Source organism: Cladophialophora carrionii, assembly GCF_000365165.1.
Source record: "Cladophialophora carrionii CBS 160.54 unplaced genomic scaffold supercont1.3, whole genome shotgun sequence".
NCBI classification, from domain to species: Eukaryota; Fungi; Ascomycota; class Eurotiomycetes; order Chaetothyriales; family Herpotrichiellaceae; genus Cladophialophora; species Cladophialophora carrionii.
The window spans coordinates 885,499-908,172 of record NW_008481828.1 but is presented as its reverse complement, the minus strand read 5'-3'; the positions used below and the strand labels follow the sequence as shown (position 1 = coordinate 908,172).

The 22,674-nt window shown below is 53.9% G+C and overlaps 6 protein-coding genes across 6 annotated transcripts; 1 reads left to right on the top strand and 5 right to left on the bottom strand.

The window, feature by feature from the left end:
- Positions 1-4,547: 4,547 nt before the first annotated feature.
- G647_03711 (uncharacterized protein) lies at positions 4,548-5,882 on the bottom strand (the record flags this gene model as incomplete). The annotated part of the gene is made up of 4 exons (XM_008728056.1): positions 4,548-5,310; positions 5,378-5,528; positions 5,608-5,702; positions 5,773-5,882. 4 exons carry the CDS (start codon positions 5,880-5,882, stop codon positions 4,548-4,550), a joined length of 1,119 nt encoding a protein of 372 aa, XP_008726278.1.
- Positions 5,883-7,622: 1,740 nt separating this feature from the next.
- G647_03710 (uncharacterized protein) lies at positions 7,623-10,310 on the bottom strand (the record flags this gene model as incomplete). Its single annotated transcript, XM_008728055.1, has 1 exon — positions 7,623-10,310. One exon carries the CDS (start codon positions 10,308-10,310, stop codon positions 7,623-7,625), a length of 2,688 nt encoding a protein of 895 aa, XP_008726277.1.
- Positions 10,311-11,058: 748 nt separating this feature from the next.
- Positions 11,059-13,146, top strand: G647_03709 (uncharacterized protein; the record flags this gene model as incomplete). The annotated part of the gene is made up of 1 exon (XM_008728054.1): positions 11,059-13,146. One exon carries the CDS (start codon positions 11,059-11,061, stop codon positions 13,144-13,146), a length of 2,088 nt encoding a protein of 695 aa, XP_008726276.1.
- Positions 13,147-14,269: 1,123 nt separating this feature from the next.
- Positions 14,270-16,090, bottom strand: G647_03708 (uncharacterized protein; the record flags this gene model as incomplete). Its single annotated transcript, XM_008728053.1, has 2 exons — positions 14,270-15,021; positions 15,142-16,090. 2 exons carry the CDS (start codon positions 16,088-16,090, stop codon positions 14,270-14,272), a joined length of 1,701 nt encoding a protein of 566 aa, XP_008726275.1.
- Positions 16,091-17,050: 960 nt separating this feature from the next.
- G647_03707 (uncharacterized protein) lies at positions 17,051-19,360 on the bottom strand (the record flags this gene model as incomplete). Its single annotated transcript, XM_008728052.1, has 1 exon — positions 17,051-19,360. One exon carries the CDS (start codon positions 19,358-19,360, stop codon positions 17,051-17,053), a length of 2,310 nt encoding a protein of 769 aa, XP_008726274.1.
- Positions 19,361-20,436: 1,076 nt separating this feature from the next.
- G647_03706 (uncharacterized protein) lies at positions 20,437-21,090 on the bottom strand (the record flags this gene model as incomplete). The annotated part of the gene is made up of 3 exons (XM_008728051.1): positions 20,437-20,534; positions 20,586-20,648; positions 20,712-21,090. The coding sequence occupies 3 exons, from the start codon at positions 21,088-21,090 to the stop codon at positions 20,437-20,439; spliced, it is 540 nt and encodes a 179-aa protein (XP_008726273.1).
- Positions 21,091-22,674: the final 1,584 nt, after the last annotated feature.

The window sequence follows — 22,674 nt, the reverse complement described above, 5'->3', positions numbered from 1 at the left end:
TCTAAGATCAGATATCGGGATCAGCAAAGGGCCCTGCTTCTTGCTGTTGTCACGAGCGGCCGACAGTCTGAGTTCGGGCGATCGCCACCTTCAACACCAGTCTTTCAGAGGGACAAAGCTGAGAGCCGTAGAGACGTTCACGGTGGTAGTCAACGTGCCACCACTACGAAGCAGCGTGTCAATCTTCGTCGAGGATTACAGGGGGCCGACGTGAACTAGCTCGGACTCGGCTTCTGGGGTGCGACAACCAAGTTCATCACGACTGCTACTCTGCTCCAGGGGAGGAGGCGAGTCACTATCGGGGACTGTGTACGTACATACTCCGTAGTAGATGCTGAACTGCTTCAAGCGAGAAGATGGTGCCAACGGCCAAACAGGGGGAAATTCATTCGATAGATCCTGTGCCCAAGGTGGTCCATTGGAGAGCCACAGACTCTCTTTGGGATGCTGCTGGCCGAGGGCAGACAGCATTTTGGGCCAAGCTGCATCAAGTTGGCCGAGAACGAACGATTGTGGGGCCTGAGATGCTCCGACGAGAAAGTTTAAGGGAGCCACTTGGTCCCTAAAGCGCCTAAGTGCGTGCTTCAAGCTGCCCTCTCCTGTTGACGCTGTCCTGTGGCATTTGCACGAGGATACAGTGCCACTGAAGATTCCCATTGTTCGCCACTCAACGATATCGAGGTCGTTGATGGGGTCTCAGAAGTCGAGGGTCTTTGGTAAGCGGAACTCTGCACAAGATACGGATCAGGCAAGCCAGCTAGCTGCAGTACTCTATGCCGCGTCCGCATAAACACTGACTTCGAGACTGTGCAATCATAGAGTGCCCCAGCAAATCGTAGAACTGCACTACCACGCTTGGCCCATGGGCCAGTACCTGTTTCGATGCAAAGCGAAAAGCGAAGGGCAAGAGACATTGGGCTGAGTCGGCAACTCCGACACATCAACAGGCTGGACATCCTGTGTATGGAGTAGACGAAAAAGATGAGGTGTCTCGAAACAACAGAATTGAGACTGGTCCATCCTCCTGTCCTTTCGTACTCCATACTCGCTCCGAGACCAGTTTTAGCCTTGCCTTAGCAAGTGCCGGCATAGGAAGCAGCAGGAATTGTCAATCACCTGAAGAGATGCAGGGCACCAGTGTCCTTTAGCGTAACGGCGGGCGTCTGATTGCTGAGCTGTCTTTGCCTGTCACGCCTGTGCCCTGAAGGCTAGGGTGTGTAGACTCTAGAGCCTCGCCTCGTTCGTCGACTTGCATGCTGACATCCTTGTCATTGTGACAGGTCCAAGATGATAGTCCACGCCCGCATACTGCTTAGTCCGCCCTTGACTGTGACATCGCGAAGTCCTGTAGGCGTATGCGCGGACCTCTCATGGGAAGCAACACCGCATTATCACTGCATAGAGTACGAAGCGGAAAGGCTGGATGCAATACGCAACAAGTGGCTGGCTGGACAGACTCGCCGCGACGTTTGGCTTGAGGGCGCTCAGAAGCCATGAAACACACTTGCCTTTCTTTGATTCTCTCTGGAGATCGGGGAGCCAGCTTGCTCGCTGTCACCGTAATTGTGAGTAGTGTTTGCTTTACTTCTCGCTACAGAAAGTGGAGGAACAACTATCGCGGTCTCGCTATCTTGCTTGCCTTCTCCCCGAAGGGCACATGAGGTCTCTTTCATCGTCGTGGCTGCTCTTCCACCCTGTCACAATGGTACAGTAGCCGTTCTTCCCTCGTAGCGAGACATGGTCGCGCTGGTGCCGCCATCCATCCGCTCCTCAATCCCGCCTCTGCATCGGCGTCGCTCCTGCGACTCTGCTGAGTTAAGACTGTAATTTCTATTGGTTCGTACCGAGACTTGTGGTCTGAAAGGCCACCCGTGCGACCTTGTGTACGAGAGACGGGACTTCCTGCCACGGTTGACGGCCGCTCAGTCAGTTCTCAATGAGATGTCGTGGTCGGACAGTAGAGGCACGAGCCCTTCAATCCGCCCTCTGGCAAGGGGAGCAGGCGTTCCGCGGCTGAACAGCCAATTCATGAACATGTCCCACCCCTGTACCTATCGGGGGCCTTGTCCTTGCATTGATATTTCTGACTGCGAGCAAGCCTCTATGAGCCGCTCTCTTTGCCGCCGACCCCTGCTAGCCGCACTTCGGGTTGACATGGCATTGATGTTGAACGTGCCCAAGTTCATCTCAAATCACCACTCTCGCTCTACCCCCCTACCATATGTCTCGAAGAGTCCTTTGGGCCTCGACAGCAGAGATCTAGCAATTCAGGGATCCACGAGTCTCTCGATTCTCATTCACGGTTCGTTTACACAAGAGCTTGTTAGACTATGATAGAGGATGAAAATTCTCGAAGCGAAGGAGACGGCAAATGGTGCCACCAGATCCAGGGAGGCATGATTGACGCCCGTAGCGCCACCAGATCCGTTTCAAGGCCCATGATACGACTCAGGACGGCAGGTGTCACTGGGCTCTAGAGCAATGCCCTCTCTTCCAGTCTATCTTAGTGGTCACGCTCCTGGGAGCAAGGTCACAGTGCAAGTTCTAGAGCCACGACTGGCCGCATGGCGACCGGGATACACTTGCGGCATCGGCTGCCAACCAGATCATTGCTATCGAGACTTCCAGCATCGTGGGTGGGCGGGGCAAGATCCCGATCAGATGCGACCTCTTACCCGGGCCTATCAATCCACGATCGTGGTATACCCAGTAAGCCCGCCGACGAAGGACCCTTGGCTGCGCTGTGGCCGCTCCAGCCCAACCTCACTTGATTACTGTGTACTCGTATTCGTGCGGGCTTTGGCCCGTCTATGCCCGCGCTTGTCCATCATTTCTACATTGTGTGGATCATTGGTCAAGCCAGCATGGGTCAGTCATCAGGTGTACGAGTACCAGATCTGGTGGACCCGTGACACGAGGTACTGAGTACTCGTAGATTCCCTGCTGCTGCTCGAGCGGTGTGACTGGAGTATCGTGCAAGGCTCCATTTAAGAAGGTTCAGTCAAGGCGCGACACCCGCGGCTCTCCTTGGCCATTCCACCTCCCGCTCACATTGCACACCAATACAACCACACCTAGCCGATATACCACCATTTTTTTGCGGCAGCCCACGCATATAGCTCGATGCGGGAAAGGGGCCGAGACCTCGTCCTGTCCAGGGGGTCATGCCTTGATCTGTGTGCGAAACCGACAGCATCATCATATCACCATCGATCGTCGAATCCCTGTGTTGATGCCCATCAGCTCGACACGGTCCGGAGTGGCGTAATGCCCAGAACTGGAACCTAATCTGTCATGACTTTCAACGGCTGAGCCCTAGCGCAAATCGACGGAGCAAGGCAAAAGCCTCGCTATTGGCCCTCGAGACATCTCTCCCATACGGGAAGCATCAGGAAACCATTTCCACAGATTGACTTTTGGATGCCTTTTCCACCGATGGTGTCCACGCGACAGATGGATCTGACCAAAGCCCATGCAAGGACGGCCAAATCTCCTGCGTAGAACAGGCTCCACCAGGATCCATTACGAACCCGAAGTTCACGCCTTGATCACCGGCATGGTTCATTGAGTTTCATCCCGCGATTCCCGCGCCTGGTGACCTGCAAAGCACGACTTGGGCACATCCTTTCCTCGAGCATCGGGGCTGGCGTCTTTCCACTTCTGTCAATGCACTACGAAAACGGATACTCAGATGTTTACATCCCCCCCTCGCTTAGCGACATGGTGAGACACAGGCTTGAACTTGACTGGAAAACATTTCCAACCACCCAGCACCCTTGGAGAGGACCTTACCTTTCACCAAAGTCCAGACAACGCCTCAATATGAAAGTCCCACTCTCTCCGCGGCCCGTCCGTGTGAATGAGACTTGTGTCCCGCTGTGATGGATGCAGATGATGATTCATCATATGAACGATCTGGAAGGTCAGTTCCTTGCAGTCACACCTTTGAACTGGACGAGGGCTGAAACGAAAGTGAGATGCATGCAATGCAAAGTCGTACAGAGCATTCTCACGAGATAACTAGAAGAGAGGCAATAGGATCTATTTCCGTAGACGATATCCTTGGACCGACCTAGAGCGCACGGAAGCACGTTGGGACCTTCCTGCAGAGACGCTTGTCCCCCTGCCCTCCCGGGGCCGTTTTGATGTAGGACAAGCAGTTGCGCAAGGGTGATCCGAGATTCGATGATGGTTGCGCTGTGGTGTGGTGGAGAGTCGAGACTCACCCACAGGATGGTGCTGGGGTTGCCAATGGACGCCACGGGGATGATTCTGCTACCACTCTCACTCAAGGACATCACCATAATTCGCAGGAGCACAAGGGGAGGCATTCATTGGAAGATTCACGTCTTTGATTTCCTGACTGGTCGTGGCATGGGCATCGGAAAGGACATCACCAGGAGACTTCACCCAGACTACAGGTACCGCCGCTCGGAAAGGCGACCACTTGTGCATGTCCTCCTCGCCGCCATGGCATGCAGTCAGACCGCTCGTAGCTATCAACCACTCCTGAGAAAAAAGCACACTACTTTCCCGAAACACCAGCCCTAGTTCTCGTGCAAGGTCTCATGGAACTTGGCGTTGACGGGCTCCGGCTTGCCATGCTCAACGCCCTTCTGACCAATCTTGTCCTTGGTGTACTGCGCGGCATAAGGGTTGAGACGAAGCAGGACCTGTCTGTTGCGGAGAGGGTTCTTCTTCTGCACACCAGTACGTTTGGTAGTGGCATAGCCCTTGGGTTCTCTGAGCACCGATTGGATCTCAGAGCTGTTGATCAGACGAGTGATGTCTGCGTTCGAGACGACGTTGTTAGGCAGGAGGAAATCCTTCTTCAGCGCCGAGGGTTCGGTCGTAGACCCGTAGATGGTGTCCAACGCCGCGAATGCAGCAGAGGTCCAGATGATGAAACGGCCCAAGTGACCGCCGGGAGCGAGTTGAAGCAAGTTCAACGCGAACACCGACGACGTCTCCACGCCGGGGATGTTGCGGAACGCGCGGACCAGGTCCTTGCCGTCCGTCTCCGGGTTGTAGACGACCAAGGGACCGCGGCGCTGTCGGTGTCGGCGACCTCGCATCTTGCCCTTGCCGGCTCGGAGCTTGCGGGACTTCTGCACTTTGACAATGTCCGGGCCTGCGCCGACAGCCTTCAAGAGGGCGGCGGCGGCAGACGTCTTGACCAGCGCGGCACCTTCGAAGATCTTGCTGGAGATGACGAGGGGCACTTCGCTGACCGTCGAGATGCGGTGGCCGCGGGCGAGAAGGAGGGCGGGGACGGAAGAGGCGGCGATGGCAGAGGCCGTTGCGAAGCGCCTGGCAGAAATTTGTTAGTAGAGAAGGACTTATAATCATCATGGTGGGATGGCTCGTGTGTGCGTACTTCTGGCCCAAGTTGATCTTCTGATGCCACTTTCTCCAGACCTTGGTGGGCGCGAACATGCGACCTTCTCTGCACATATTGCCGAAGGCAGCCTGGCCGGCACGGTGTGTACCACCGCCCGAGACACGAGGGATACGTGCGACAGCACGACCTGGATATTCATGTCAGAGTCCAGCCCTCGATGATTTATTCCCGTAGATTTTTTTTGAGATTCTCTCCTCTCAACGCACCTGTGCCCCATGACTCGGCGGAGGTCTGCTCGCCTGCCTTCTCGCTCACAGCGTATGCCTGTCTCTTGTTCTTCGCCATTCCGGTGTGAACGGTCCTGGGGTCATCGTCAGCTCAATTTTCCCTGCTTGGCTTTGCAGGCGGAATGCGAGTGGGAATTCTCGTACTGGACGACATCAGGGCGGATTGGGGAGCTGAAAACAGCAGGCAGAGGATGGGTCTCTCCTGTGCTGGAGCCATCTCCGCCGAGGATGCCGACGGTGGGACGGTTCGACATCTTGAATTTCTCGTGGGCGGTGGTTGTTGGAGGAGATGAGGTTGTCGTCGTCGAGGTCGAAATGTTCGATCAATTGAATGGTCGAGCCGGCGAAATTTGGAGTTGTCTGTGGACTATTCCCTTTTGGGATGAAATCTTGGCGTTTGGCAGGTCTTCGTCACAACCGCCAAAACTCTCCCTCCAGCGCATTCCCGCTTATGCCTCCTCCACACCTTCTCGCAGTCGCAAGCTCTACCATTTCAATGTTTTGAAGTTGACGATTGCTTCGAGGACCTCTCCGTTTGCGTTGCATTTGACGTGCCGACTCCTGAACATCGACAGTTCACCGGTTGTCATCTCATCTCCTCCTTCATTTTGACCGGTCTGGAATGGCTGCTAAATGGAGGCTGGGGCCCTGTGAGAAAACAGCTTTACAGCTTTCTATCTTTACGGCCTCCGACGCTGTGTGTGTACTCCTTCCAAGACGAGGGCAGACTCTCCTAGTCCAGCCAGAGAACCAATAATCGACACAGAGCCCCAGCGTCGACAGACCAATGTACAGTCATGCAGTTCGAGCCTCAGCTCAGGTTTTCACTTCCCTTTGCACGTTTGTTGAGAATGCAAGCATTAGCTGAGCTAGCCTCGCAGCCTGTATGTGGTCTTCTAACTGCAGATATGACCGCTTTTCCCGGAGCCGGTCTAGTCGCAGAATCCACGGTTGTGGAGTACGAGCCACTTTCAAACCAGTGGCGATCACTGGCGATGGAGCACTACATATTGTGGAACAGTCTATCTTTTCCCGTCATAGGGACGTTATACGGTGCTCTTCGGTACCCCCGTTAATGGGAAAGTGATCGGCAAGGCGAGGTCGAGTCACCGCTGAAGGCCTCATTTCACTGTGTTCGGAGAACATCATTCCGATCTCAGTCACCTTGATGTTACGAAGTCCTTTCTCGTCTAGAGTTGGGATGGTTAGGTCGGTAATGCCGTGCGAGGGGAAGTACTGAGAAGCTGAGGCAAGGAATAGTCAAGGTATATGATCATGTTCTTTCTCTTGGCTAGACGCAATTGACTACAGGCTGTCACTTTCCCCTGAGGAAAGATGTGCTCAGCAAAGTATGGACATCTGAGCTACCGCCAACAGGTCACGACAGCCAGCATCATTACAGGCTCCAAATGCCACGGAGAAGGGCGTAGGTATATTCAACAGGTTGTTATGGCCACCGCCATCAGGATTAGTGCACTATCTCTTTCTACCACCCTCCCTCCTCTCATCAGTCTCCAATAGATGTTGTGTCTTCTTCCTCCCGATAATATTTCGTCTTGTAGGACGACGTCAGGTGGCCAGCTGAGGAAGGAGGCGTTGAGCAAGGTGAATTTAAACAGGTGAAGGTCGTTAGGACAGGGTCATGAGGTCTTTGAGAACGGGCAAAAATAAAAGATGATATGTTGATGCTCAAGGAGGCCGATCCATGCTGGGCTCATAGCATTCCTCCGCTATGCATTTCAGATCGCTCCTCAGACCCGACGGGTGAACTTTTCAAGTCTTCGAAACTCCTCCCCAACCGACCTCAGCAAATGCTCACTTTTTCCGAGAAAGTCGCTGTAACGATATTAAGAACGGTGGTAGTTGAGTCGAGGTCAATTGTCATCGTCTGGAGGTCATGGTGAGAACCCGAAGCTGCTGGCCATTTCGATTGAAGAAAAATAGGCCGATAGAGAGCAGTTTGCAGCTTCTGTCGTGATGTAAACCCGTCACTGCTACTGTATCCGCTGATAGAACAGCAGATATGCAACCTTGTTGTCTTTGACGGCATATTTGGCGTTCGGCGTATCTTTCCCAGAGGACTCTTTGGGAGTAACAGTTCCATTAACGACTGCGCTCAATGTAGACTTGGACCTTGAATGGCCATTCACTTGGCTCCACGCCTTGTCCGACGCTTCGTCTTCCTCCTCCTCCTGCTCGAACTGGTCAAATCGATTGCCAGTAGCTTTGTGTCGCTCGAGTGCTGCAGCCAGGACTTTCGGATCTTCTTCGCTACCACCTTCGGCGACATCTTCAGCTCTGATGCGGCGAAGCAAGGTATCGTCCATCCGAATCCATTCACGGCCATCTTGCCGGCGGATATCAACAGTGTAATGTCCGCCGTTAGCATTTTTGCCATGGTGATAGATGACTCCGGTGAGACGATATTTGGGCAGGCCACCATGAGCTGTGAATTTGTTCCGTACTTGCAGGGGGAAGACTTCCTTAGGGATTTCTAGCTCTAGTGGGTAGCCCACACGCTTCCAGATCTTTTCAGCACGTTTTGTAGTGTTGTCATAGTGGAATCGTTTCAAGTGCAAGATCAGAACAGGAGGCAAAGTCTCAATGAAGACTTGCTTGGTTGCGGTGGCCTTGACACCCCTTGGAGTATGGAAATCACCTTGCATGCTCTCTGGTCGTGTCAGTCCTTTGAGGGCGTCAATGATGTTGTTGACTTGAGGAGAGCCGATGTCAAGTTGAAGTGGTGAGTATGGCTCTAGAGTCACGGACAACTTGTTTCCTGAAACCTTGAGCTCTGATCGAAGCTTGCCACCAAAAATATTTGTCACAGGGGATTCAGCAGCAAGCATTCCAGACGACCGGGTGACAGCGGCTTTCTGCTTGTGGCCAACTTCCATCCAGCCACCCTCAGCATCAGCGTGGTCAGACACGTTCGAGACGCTGCCCACGGGCGTCGTTCTGCCGGAACTCGAGGCTGTGATACACCTCATCGCACGAGCACACTCTTCGTGCAATTCTTCCAGGAGGAAGCCAAGGAACTCTTGAGCATCCTGTTGATGGCCCCTTCGCATTTCCCGGAACCGCGGCAGATCTTTGATCGCCGCATAGACATACTCCGGAATGAGACTATCGCCAAAATTCTCGTAGTCTTCTGGTTTCAAGCGCAGGCGCAGCTGTTCGACAGAGGTGGCGGAGCAAATGATGGGATATTCTCGGATAAACATGATGATCGCATCGACCAAAGGCGTGTCGCTCTTGAAGGTATGTGGCGCTCTGTCGGCGACTTTGGCGATAAAATCGTAGAAAGGCAGACAGAAAACGAGAACTTGCAATACAGAGTTCATGTAGCACATATTGCCAGTATTGACAAGACCACGGGGTTTCAGGAAAGAGACAGTGGATGGTGCTTCGACGACGGCGTTCATGTCATTGAGCACGTCGGACAGGGTCTCGCTCTTCGCCGTTCCAGAAATCGATGACGCCGCCTGGGAGGGTATCGTGGCGGACGAGCCGACCCTCGAGTCGTTGGTTTTGAAAAGATTTGCCCAAGACTTCGGAGCGGCGGGAGAGACGTTTGGTGCGGTGACCTCGGAGCTCTGCTTGGTCACTTCCGCTTCAGGAGAGGTAGGCTTAGACTCGGTGACTTCTACAGGTGGCTGCGCGGTTTCAGATAGCCTTGATTGTGTGGACACGACTGAGTCACGGTGAGCAGGGCGGACTGCAGAAGGGCTAGGAGGCAGGATAGGAACGGCTGGTATAACAGGCCCTACTGGTCGAGCTTTGGGTTGGGTCGGTGTCTTCGACAGAGACGCAGGAGCCGCAGATGAAGGGGTAGTTGGCTGAGTAGAAGCAGCATCCGAAGGAGCATCCGAAGGCAAAGGAGTCGAGGCTTGAGAAGCCTGTGTGAAAGTTTGTTCCGTAGAAATGTCTGCGTTCAATTCCTGTGGCACTGCCTCTTGTGGATCTTGTAGTGTCTCTGCCTCAGGAAGTGGTGAAGGTGGTTGTTCCACCACGGGGTACACAACCGGTTCCGATGCAAGAAGGGACCGGAAAATTCGACGTCTCCGTCGCGGAGCTCGTGGGGGAAAGGCCTCCCCCTCGACTGATAGCCATGGCACAGGAGGCTGAAACGGTTCTTGAGGTGCGTCAATCGACGGGCTTTGAACCCGTTGTGGAGCAGGGGAGACAGCAGGAGATATTGTTTCTTTTCTTGTGTTCACAGTGCTCGATGTGCTCAATGGTGGAGAAGGCGGCGTATGAACTGGGTTGGAGGTCATCGAGGGAGCGGTCGGGATGCTTTGTTGCGGCACAAGCGCAGCGCCCTGGCTTTGCCGGGGAGGAAGCGGAACGTGCTGCGGCGACGATACCACCAGAGGGCCGTGATGGGGAGCGGGAGGAGGGACCGCGGCGGGATATGGAGGTGGAGGCATGCTATGCTGGGGATAATATGGCGGCCGGGCATGCATGGGGTGCATATGTGGTTGTTGATATCCATACCAGTTGGGCTGGTATTGCTGCGGATACTGAGGCATCATAGGAGCCATTTGTTGCTGATAGTATGGCTGATACTGGTGATGCTGCCTCATGGGCGGTGGAATGGCTGCATATGGGCCGTCGTGCCGCCTCTGAGGAGCCTGCATGGGCATGGCATGTTGCCCATAGGGATGGTGGTTTGGTTGCATGGTTGTGATAAAGTCGCGTTCAGGACTTTCTTCGCCAGGACATGATGTGGATGGTCGATACGCGGCGCGTCTCCCTCTCTTTTGACCTTCGGTCTCCTAAACCGACGACCCCTGTTGGTCCATGATCAAGAAGCCGCGGGAAGAAATGGCGAGGTGGAAGTGAGAGACCGAGAGGGCTTGTCCACCGGCTGCGCCCAGGGGAAGATGGACGATGGCGAAGGCGACGAGAAGTCAATCGACTCACCGAGCAACAGCCCAGGGAGCAGGAGGGCAGTGGCGAGATGAAGGCAACACCTTTCTGTCAAGGCGACCAAAAAGGTAGAGTGATGCGATGTGAGGTTGAGTCGTCCAAGGCAAGCACGAACAATTGCGCAGTCAGTCTTCTAAACTCGGCGGATTTCGCAGGTCGAGTGGGTTTGTTAACCACCATTCCAGCCAGTAAGCGCGACGGTCGAGCGCCCCGGCTTCTCCAAATCTCCTTCGCAGGCTTACCTCATGCATCGGGCTTAGTTAGAGTCATTCGGCTGCCCCTCCGTCCGTCACAGCATGAGTTGCCATCTCGACATCGTTGTCGCTGGTTTCCCTCTCAGTCACCTCTCACCACCCCTTCATTGGGGTGATTGTGGTCCGCCTCAGTGCCAAGTACATTGTCTGTCAAGTCAACGCTTTCTTTCTTGCTTCTTGTCGAGGACCCTTGTCTGCTTTATTGCAGGACTTGAGGAGACATTCGAGTCACTCCAGAGTAGCGATGTCATCCAGCGCCACCTCTCTCCAGCCCGCGAGCAAACTTCCTCCGGCCTCGTCAGCGTCGAATTACTCTCAAGCTGCCCCCGATAACTCCTTTTCTAAACGAACCCTCGGCTCAGGAAGTGCTGGGCCGTCTGCTCTGACGCGTCAGACTTCGCAGGCGCGCGGGAACCAGCCCCTCCGGAAACAGCACAAGCAACAAAAGAAGCCACGGCTCATTGATGAGGATGAGACACACGCCATGAGATCAGTCAACTCGAGAAAAGGACAAACGTCGATTACCCACTTGATGAACTTCACCCTCCCTCCTCGGCCCCAACACCATCTTCAGCACTACAATCACCGTCACAATCAAACACGCCATCGGACCTGGGGACTCGGCTCGGGCTACCATGCCGTTGACAAGGCTCGCTACGTCCACGCAAACTACCGCTTCATTGTCCGACCCGATCGAGAATATCATGCTCAGACAGTCGATGCAGACATTTATGTTAGCTGGGATGCCGTCCTTCAAGTCCTTGCCTCGGCCGAGACTCAAGATACAAGCTGTCCGATCTGTCTATCCACTCCGGTAGCCCCACGAATGGCCAAGTGTGGTCACATCTACTGCCTATCATGTCTTATCCGCTACATGCATTCGACCGACGAGTCCAATCCTGTTCCCGAGAAGCGAGCCAGGTGGAAAAAGTGTGCCATTTGCGAGGACAGCATTTACATGTCAGATACCAGGCCCGTTAGGTGGATATACGGCAACGACGTGAGCCTGCTAAGAGAAGGTGGCGATATACTTCTGAAGCTGCTGAAGCGAGAGCCAGGCTCAACACTTGCCCTACCCCGTGACACTGCTGAGAGCTATGGGCGATCTGACGACATCCCTTGGTTCCATGTTGCCGGCATGATGGACTACGCACGCTTCATGAAAGGTGGTGAAGACTACATGGTTGCTCAATATGACCAGGAGATTGCAGACCTTGACACTCAGGGCAAGGAAGACGAGCTAATGTTTGGCGACGACAATACCTGGACGCGCAAAGCGGTACTAGCTATTGAAGATCTTAAGCAGAAATTGTCGGGCTTGGGCAACCCTCCTGCGGCGGGACCGACAACTTCGGCCTGCACGAAGCAAGCTGAAGTGCCAGAGTCCTGGGATGCAGCCGATCAGCAACAGGACTCTATCCTAACCACTGCTCTGCAAGAGATGTCGCTCAGTCCGATCGCCATTCCCGCGAAATCCGCCCCACTCCCGCCCAGGCCTGGACATGCCCCCCCTCGACCTCTGGCTCATTCATTCTACTTCTACCATGCATTGCCAAATTTCTTCCTTTCACCACTGGACATTCGTATTCTCAAGGCTGCTTTCGGCGACTTCTCGGCATTTCCTTCAACCATCCTTCCACGGGTGGAGCACATCTCAACGGGTCATGTCATAGATGATGACCTTCGCAAACGAGCAAAATATATGGCTCATTTGCCGTATGGCTTTGAAGTGAGTTTCCTGGAGTGCGACTGGACAGATGTCATCAGTCCCGCCATCTTAGAACAGTTTAAAGAGGAGATTTCCCGACGGAGGAAGAGGAATTCAGAAAAGGAAGCACGAGAAGAGAGGGATAGAATACGAGCAGAGAAAGAGGAGGAGGACAAACGTTGGGCAGCCGCTAGACGACCACGTAGACCCAGTGTCGGCACCAAGAGCTTTACCGACACTGATTTCCAACCACTGGTCGACCCATCAACTCATGCCAGCTCTTCGCCAGGCTTAGAGTCCAATCTAGCGACAACGCCTCCGTGGGGCAACAACAGAGCCCAATCCGCGTTTGCAACCCTGGCCACTCCTGGTACAAGTCCCGATGCTCCCAGAACCGTTTGGGGTACCACAGCAGTGGCTCCGACGACACCACCCGTGATGGCTGCGCCAGCTCCAACTGTACAAGTAGATGACGGGTGGCTTCAAGACTGGGAAAAAGACCTACTGGATGAGGGCGAGGCTGTGGCCATGGTCGAGGCAAGTTTGAGTGGCGGAGGCCGGCAAAAGAAAGGCAAGAAGAAGAAGATTACACTAATGTCCACGGGCAACCGCCGGACCGCTTGAATTGGCCAAAGTGGCTGTTCTCATTCCCAGCTCGTAGCTGATGAGCAAATGGTTCTCGACGATTCAAATGTGAAAGAGAAAGAAAACGAAATCTGTTGTTATCTCTGTTCGATTACGTATGGCAGCACTTTGTCTTGGGTACTTGCTCCTCCTCTGCTTCGCACTAAACGATTTATATAAATGGCTCAGGAGAGTCGGAAGTCAGATGAAATGAAGAAGCAGCCTTCTCAAGAACGCTCATCCGTACTGACACTATCTGTGTGGTGTTTCAGATCCCCTCCCCGCGCATTTTCATGAGCATGCAGGACGGACAGTCGAACGCTTTCAAAGCGCCCTTGTCTAGAGAGGCGCAAATTGAGTTTTCCTTTGTCAGCTCTCACTTTGCCTGACTTCTGGTCCAACGAAGTTATATTCGCTGGGCAAAAGTCAAGTGTCTTAACATATCGAAGCAGGAGTGACGGTCTCTAGAAATTTATCATTTCTAAGGGTAGAGAAGGTTACCAGAGTCTACGGTGACTTTTATCCGTCGTTCCGAGTGGCATTTAGGCAGACAGGCAGGCAAGCGAGAGACGGAAAGAGGGAGAGAGCTACTGTAGGCAGGCGGAAGACTGTCATGAAACCGCGTGCCCCCACGTTCATAACAAGCATATAAGCCAAGAGGTCCAATAATCCAGCGGAAAGTACTCGGATATTCAGTGCTTTCGGGTAATCCCTATGAGGCTATGGGACCTCTCCTTGATAGTGACAAGAGACTGACGACTCGGTCCGGATTTTGAAGTCTGAAGAATAAAGTATACAAGTGATACAAAAGATGAGACATCTCATTTCATGTGTAGAGTTAAGGAACAAGGAGGACAGGCACACCACCACCGTACTCAAATAAAAGAATGTCAGCAACGCGGTACCTCATAAGCTACAGTACAGAACAGACAGCATTCGTATTCTGGCAAAGGAGCTTTGGTATCGACCTGACCCGACCCGACCCGACCTGGATGTTTCCCTTGGTCATGGTCGACATCTTCCACGAGGTCAATATAAGGCCACGACTCATCCACGCGCTGGAATTAATCGTGTGGACAGGCAGGCAGGGCGGAAGGCGGGCGTCTCGGTGCGTGTGCGTCAATCACTTCACCAGCCCGCCATCCTCCTCCCGGATGTTATGCATGTCCGGGGAGAACGTGTCGTTGATATCAGCCGATACTCTCGTGACGGACTGTCTGCGGCCCTCGGCCTGCTCGTCCATCTTCATCTGCACGATGCTCTGCCTGCGTTCCTTCTCGTTCATGCCGGCAAACTCGGCCTCGCTGCCGGAATCGTGGTCCAGATCCTTATCCAGCACCTCGTCGTTGAGCATCTTGGGGTTGAACGACAGGGCGCCCTTGGGGATGAACGTCGACGCCAGCACCACGGCCATGAGCACCGTGAACTGCACGCCGCCCACGTTTCTGATCGCACGGTGGATGTCGCCGCCATCGCTGCCCCCCGTGCTGGCGTACACCGAGTCGATGTATCGGCCTAGGAGCGGCGAGCAGACGGCGTAGATGACGATATACGTGCTGTACAGGAAGGCCATGACCGCGCCGAGCGCGCTGACTTCGGTGTTCTCGGCCTCCAGGCGTGCAAGGCTGGCTTGGATGAATGCCGCGAGCGAGACATCGCCGGCCGCCCAGCCGAAGGAGATGGGGATGAAGGTGCCGGCGACGCGCCATGCTTCGTTGACGTCCCCACGCACGGGGTACCAGTACGGGAGGTACCAGACAATCAGCAGCATGAGGGAGTCCAGACGGAGCCATGGCATGGGCGTTTGCACAAGGTTTGTGAACAGAAAGACGAAGCCCGCGCCGAGAAGCTCTCCGAAGTTGGAGCCACCAACCACTAGAGACAGTTGTCAGTGCCTGTAAGGTTGAGGGGACTGGGAGCAGGAGCTGCTTGCGACTAGCATGGTTGGGGACGTCTGTTCGGGGTTTGCTCAAGACTCGAAGGGATGAAACTTACTGATTTGACTCCAGGCCGAGTTTCCGAGATATCGCCTCGCAACAGCGGGGGCAATACCGTTTTCGAGGTAGCGATGTCCATACAGGGCGAAAGAGTAGCCCGGTAACAGCCAGATGAATCTCCTGGACGAAAAGATGATTTTGAAGCCAGTCCAGATGGACTCGAAGAACAGAAAGAATCCCATCCCGACTGCGACGAGATAATTGCCGCCTTTCTCCTGCAGCGGCTTTGAGTAGTTGAGGTTGGTGACGAAGAACCAGACGCACGCGGCAGCGGTGAAGAAGATGGGCGTAATGATGAAGGAGTAGTTGTTACCGAACGACGGGATCAGCGCCAGAGCAGTGCAGAAGGCACCGGCCGTGCCGGAGATTTCATAGAAGATGTGCACAAGTGAGTCCATGCGTCGCAGCTTCTGGACGTTGCCACCCACGATATCTCTGGGGATGACACGGCGGATCAACTCGACCATGCCATAGGCGATGCCGCTGACACAGTAGATGGGGATGATACCATTGGCATTGTAGTTGCCGTAGTAGCCGAAATCGTCTTCGTCGTGGTTATCGTCCCAATTGTCGGGCTTGAAGCGACCCCCGGTGCCAGCATCCACGATGAGCAGGATAGCCGTCATGACGCCGAAGACCATAACAGCGCACGCGAGAACGAGCTTCGTGGGCCATCGCTTGATGAGGGGAGCAATCAGGATGGAACCAACGCACTGGAAAGCCTGGTTGAGACCTGTCAACAAGCCGACACGCTCGAAGGTCCTTGGGGTCGAGTCGGTCAGCCATGCTTCGTAGTCGTACTTGTTCGTGGCAAGGGCGACAATCGAACCGTTGAACGCTTCAAGTCCGAATTTGTACAGCATGATGCCGACTATATAGATGGCAATGTTCCTCTTCTCGACAGGGGTGAACATAATCCACGACTCTTTAAGCGCTTGGAGCACCATCGTGGCGGCTGGATTCGCAGATGACCACAGCTCTCAGTCTCACAAGGGATGGGAAAGTTGGATGAGAGAGTCACATCAGATCGAATATCGGGTTCGTGAGTCCGCTGGTATATAATAATGGGAAAAAAGTCGCGCAACTCGCGCCTGCTTTCGCGCATTAGCGAACTGCATCTTGAGCTCATCTTCACACTCTTAGGCCGAAATCATTTAATGAACGAATTGTACGCTGGCAGGCACCCATGTGTAGAGAACATCCGATGCCGAACAGTGGTCAAGGCGTCATGGCAAGACGCCCAGGCAGCATACCATGTCGAGATTTGAAAGAATAGTCCGTGCACCATGTTGATAGGGGGAGCGGAACAGAGAGGTACGCCAAGTGTTCCGCCGAGCCGGCCAAGATAGCTGTGGCACTAAGCCGGCTGCTTGGGTCGTGCTGGTAATGCTTGGGAGGCCTAGTCCTCGTATGAGACAGCATGCGCCCGATAACTGGGCGAAAGGCGACATCGGACCAGTAAATGTCGCCCTTTTGCTACACGTGGTCGACCTTTCATATATCATCCAACTCCTTTCACTTCCACACATCGGCCACAGCAGTTCTTCGGTCAACGACGTCCACTTCCTCGACCACTCAGACCCCGCATCTTCGCCGTTCTCTGCCAGATTCGACCGGTCATCCTCGATAGACCTTCGCTAATGGACATTGCCGGAACCTGCAAGTCTCCTTCACGAGACTACATATTGGTAAAGGGCGCCGACGAGCCACTTGGAGTGGGCGGTTGGAGTGTCGAAGTCGGCTTTCATTGCCACGAAAACTGGTGGCGAGCTTCGCCCTAGAGCCAAGACATAGTCAACATCCCACCCTCCGTACCGGGTAGGGTGGCCGCTGTCCTGGGAGGCGAGAAATGTCATGTCTGATGGGCAAAGCTGCCGCCAGAATTGGCTGTCGTCTACATGGCTGGTTCACTTGACTTTGCCCATGACGGTGTCCAAGCCTCGTTCGGCGTATGTGCTTGCCGCTGCTCGTTTGACCGCGGCGACCATGCTACGGTCCCAGTCGTCACGAGTCTTTAACACAGCCTCCACCCAGCTCAATTGCAGGTCCCAGAACTCCCGTTTGAACTGTTCGTACTTTGGCACAACTTCGTTCTTGTCGCTTTCGAGCAGTTGCACGGTATAGTTCACAGCTTTCCATTTGGGTTTGATGGTCTCGTTGAAGCTGTCTGGGTATTTCTCAAAGAAGGCGAATGCAGCAAGTACATCGTCTCGAAACTTGGCGGCAAATGGTTCACCCCTTCTGAACTTCACGCCACGATTGGTCCGGAGTGAGGTAAGATAGCCCACTAGTAGAGCATCGGACAGCTCCTCGATCAGGATGTCGATCAGGGAGGGATGGAGCACGGAGTTGTAGTCTCCAACGTAGTCGTCGAAGGTTGTAGTGATTCTCTGCATTGCAGATTGTTCGTACCACTTGCCCGGCACGAATAGTTCCGTCATGATTGTCCGGAAATCGACTCGGAAAATCAGCTGCACGAAGCGATTGATGCAGTGAGTAGCCAAGTCGACGTAGCCATCTCGGAGAGCATCCAATTCCGTCGTGCCATTGGTCGACATGAATTTGGCAGATGGAGGGGTAGGAAGCTTGACAAAATCCTCTCTGAACCGTGTCAAGTATCCCTTCTGAGCTGTGGGGTCGTCTAGCACATCGCCCGCAGCGTCATCTACGCAGGCGATCTGATCGTTCGCGATTGCCAGGAGCCAATCTTGGAGTTGCTGTAGACTTTCAAGCTGTTCGGCCGTCGGGTTCTTGTACCGCTCCACCTCTTCGTCGATCAGTTTCTCCCACTGCTGTTGCCTAGACTTCAGGGCACTGAACATGGCGCTCATGACGCCTTCGACGACGTCCTCGCGCTCGGAATCACCTGCTGCTTCGGCTTGCTCGTGCAGCATCCGCCACATATCGCCAAGTGTCTTTGTTCTCAAATGTCCATCGGAGTCTTGCTCGGTGGCGTCCGGCGCTCGCGACATGAAGTTCTTTCTGTCGGTCACATACATCCTGTCGATCCAAGAATTGAGGGCTTTCGTGATGACGTTTCTGTAATCGCGGATGAGCTCGCCCTCTCGCGAGTCGAGCACATGTGGCTTCAGCTGTGATTCCGATATGCCTAATTTCTTCATTCTCCTGTAGTACTCCTCAACGAAGTGGACGATAGCCAGCATCTGTGGCGGACGCAGATCTTCCGCCTCTACAAAAGAGATGAGGAAGTCGTGCATCTGCTTGTGATAGATATCCACGTATGTGTTAAAAATCTTCCATTTTCTGGGGAAGAGGTTCTGCATTCCTCGCTTGACCGCGTTAAGGTCTTCACCAAGCCACTTCGTGTGGCTTTTGAGCTTGGAAGGATCCTCTTGGAACTCCTGCTTCGTCTGGATGATTTTACCTTCGACAACGTTCTCAATGGCTTTGATGAACTTTTCCTTGTACCCACGAATGTGCTTGGGACCAATATTGAATGATGTGAATTTGCTGACCAGGTCTTGATGGTCCTTTTGGGCGTCCTGTAGAGCTCTGACCCGGTCGTCATTTTTCTCTTCGGAGGCAAGCACAATAGCGAGGCGGACGATAATGCTGGGGTCATCAGAACGTTGAACAATCTCAATGAGATTCAGGCAGATGAAGCCTATATGGTCATCGAATGCATCGACCACGCTATCAAGCTGTTCGAAGAGGTTGAGCAGATCCCCTTCCAGGCTGGTATCTCTGGCTCTGCGGATCTGGTCCAGAGCTTCGTCTCGGAAGTCACGTAGGCGAGTCAAACGCATGTAAGCATCAAGGAGATGCGGCTGGTGAAACAGGTCGTTCTCGTCGTCCTCTAGCAGCCTCTGAACCTGGTAACAGTCGTCCGCAAACGTCTGCAAGCCCGCCTGCATTGCGCGGGTGGCCTCGAAATTGCGATGGACTTTGGCAAGGTAGTCCAACTGAGGAAAATTCCTGCGGATTGCCTGCGCCTGCTCGCAGAGGTCGTAGATAGTCTTCATCTCCTCTTTAATCTGTCCGACCAGCTTTTGGCCCTCAGACAGTGTCGACATGCCATTGTGCGTAGTGTCCAAATGATCTTGTAGCCCTTCTCTTAGTCTGGCGTCCACGTCAGCCTTTTTGCGGTTGATCTCGGCCTTCAAGCTTGCGATCTTCTCGAGATCCTCTGGTGTGCGAAGAACGTCTTGGATGCGCGGCATGCCCACGGTGCCATTCGAGCTGATCCTGGTCGCCATATTTGACGCTCGTGATCGGGTGTCAGAGGTTATGGCGGGAGCTCGGTGAGTCTCCAGAGAGACTGTCAGGCTGCCCGTGCACCAGATGCATCGGTGGGGACAGTTCTGAGAGGCCTGCGGCTCGGAGTGCAGTGAGGGCGAGGTGACGGTAGAGGACGTATGGCGAAATGCTGAGACCGCGTCCTCGGTCGAACTGGTCTCTGGTGAAGCGCCGTTCGTATTGGAGATGTCAGACGCGCTTCACCAATCATTCGCTCGACCACGCTTCGCAATACCTCCGCCATGAGATGTAGCTCACGGATTTGTGCAGTAGATGACCTGAATTACTTACGCACTGGAAAGTCGCCCGAGCAGTCCATGAGACGGGGAATATTGTTGTGCAGAGCTGGATATCTATTTCCCAGCCAGTGTGGGTGTCACCTCTACACATATTGGATCATGTGTGCTACAACACTGCAACACCATCGCTCGTATCAGCCTCAAAGGCAGGACTTGCGGCCACAGGAACCGCGACTGATCCTCGTGTCCCCCATGCATGGCCGTGCCATTCATGATATCAACAACGCCCGCAGCTAATTTGGCCGGGTCTCCCGGCACGTTTGGCTCCGGATCTTGAATGGGCTTCTTACCAATGATTTCAGATACAACGGCCAGGGCTATCAAATTTGCGTCCCATAAGCCATTCGCGGGGCGCTTTGGAGCTTGCAAGGCCAATCAGTCGGCACAAACCGGCAGTTCTGGTGATAGTGTTGTGGTTTTTCAACGGCGAAAGCTCGACACCTGATACTGGCTGCAGATTACCGGACGCGGCCTTCGAGCAGAACTACATCACTCAGCTACGACAAGAATAGCAGTGCCATGGCTTGCTGTGACCGCTTGCGCATCTGGGCAACTGAGAGCACCAATCGAACCCATCCCCCCTATGTCCTGCTCCCTAAGCCATAGCTCCGCCGTATCCGACACCTCTTCGGACAGCATTGGTGGGGAGTGCTCGCCTATCGAGTGTGGTTGCTGGCGGAGGCTCGCAAGTTGCCACGGCTCCTTCAGCTGTTGCAAAGCAATATTGGTAGACAGGACTAGTGCAGCACTGATTGTTGCCGGTGCAGACACCGCCCGATGGCACGCAGGTTGGAGTGGTCGTGGTGGTAGTGGTGGTTGTTGATGGCGTCGTCGTCTATTCCAAATCAGCTCGTAGACAAAGAGAGAAACCAAGGGCATTGCTTACGGGTATGGTGATGGTGGTGGTGCTGCTGCTGCTCGACGTCGTCGTCGTCGTTGTCGGAGTTACCTGAAGCCATTTAGCCAATCAAGATCCCAAGACGAGATTTTGTCCTTTGCTTGGAATATTCACATACCGTCTTGGTTACTGGTGTCTCGATGCAGGAGCAGAAAGTAGAAATGGCAGCGCCGGCTTGTGAAAGAATGGAAGACCATTGCGAAGCCTGGGCATCCTTAGTCGTTGTAGTAGTCTTTGGGGTGGTTGTTGGATTCAACGCTGGTTTCGTGGTCGTTGATTTTGTCGTTGTGGTAGACGTTGATCGACCATTCTGACGCTTGACCTTCGCTGTTACCGTCGAGGTTGGCAGCGGGTATTTTGCGCTGCAGAAAGACTGTGCCGGAGGGTAGGCCTTCAGCAACGGCACAGCGACCGCATTGATCCCGCTGTCACAAGCTCCTGCATCGGCAGGAGACCCTACTGCGAGCATGACGAGAAAGGATAAGAGTTTCATGTTGGCAGGCACTCGAATGGTGTGTCTGACTCTGCGGCTTCAGCAAGCGCTGGCACGTATGTCCGAACGAAGGAAACTGAATCTAGCGAGTCCAGCATCGTCCACTGCAGGTTATATAACTTTCTTCACGCCTCTGTTGATTGCTTCAGCTTTCGAGCTGAGTGGTCTTACCGTTTCAATGCGGGACAGTCATGTCGGGGATGCCGCCAAATGCGATGTCTGCATACCTCGTTGGGCAGAATGCCTGGGTTTGGGCGGCATGACAAGGTCGAGTCCGTACTCCCGAGATCCCCAAAGCGGTAGATACTTGACCTCAGCCAGCCAACTTCGGCCGGCGAAGGCGACTCATTCTTGGAAGAGAAGCGATCTGTGGGCCGTTAGAGCTCGGCCGCAGAACTTGAGATACGACTTCCTGCATCCAGAGGCTGGATCTGTCGTCGTATTGCCACCACAGTACAGAAACAGCCGGGTCGAGATGTTGACCAGCGTTGTGGTTTTCGCAAGAGGTTCTGAAGAGGTTTAGTTGGTTTGGATCGGCGCTGAGAACGACCAGTTGGCTCTTGCTTGGCTCCTGCTTGGCTCTTGTTGACTTTCCCAGGCCCGAGCACATGCTTACCGATAACTCCCCCAACTGGTTATCTTGTTAGTGCGTGGTGTTGGTATGTTCGAACCTCAGATGGCTGGCTGAGCGCTTCACAACTCTTGTGAGGCCGGTGTTCTCGACTTTTGGCGTGCACAGCTCTGTAATAGAAAACCAGCCGATCAGAGCGTTAAGCGACTCCACAGCGGTTGGCACAAGCACCTTAGACTTGAATTCTAAACCGTAGAAGCTCTGTGGACCAATCGCCGGAGACTGTTGGCTTGGGTCGCGTACCGAGGACTCGTAGCTCGATCAACGCGCTCGCTTCTGCAGAGTAGACTGTTCAGCTTCTTACCGCCCCCCTACAACTGTATTTCGATTTGGTCTCGGCCCATTCTCCGGCCTTCAGAGTCAAGCACGCTAGTGCGGAGTGCCGATTTCGTTTACCCACTTGACAGATGGAACTTATGACTGGGATAGTGAACATCCCATATTCTCAAGGATGCGATTGAATGGTAACTCCATGGTGAGAGCCCCTTGATATACCCATTCCCGAGGAGTGGTGCACCTGGCTGTTGTGGCTCGGGTCAAAAGTTCAATATGGTAAGATTCCCAGGCAATAATAGAACCTGGATGCTATGAGTATCCACTTTCAGACTTGAATATCTTTCAAGATGTGGCAGGGAAATGCTGAGCGGGCTAATTCGACAGCGGTTCCAAAGCGACACCCTCATGATGGATCAAGGGTGCTTAGTTGGCCAGGGTGACAGACATACAGGTGGCAGGACTGGCCGGTATTCAACGGACGTAATGGCCTCATAACGACGCTGTCCTCGGCGCAACGTTCATGCTAGATACTATGATGCTGCCCTTGTTACGTTTGTAGTCAAGTCTTGTGTAACCATGGATAAACCAGGACTGGTGCTCCGGAGTTCGTAATTGGTTGTTTGCCAGCCTTGCGGCGCCAAGACGAGGCTGAGTGGATCGCTGCAAAATAACCTTGT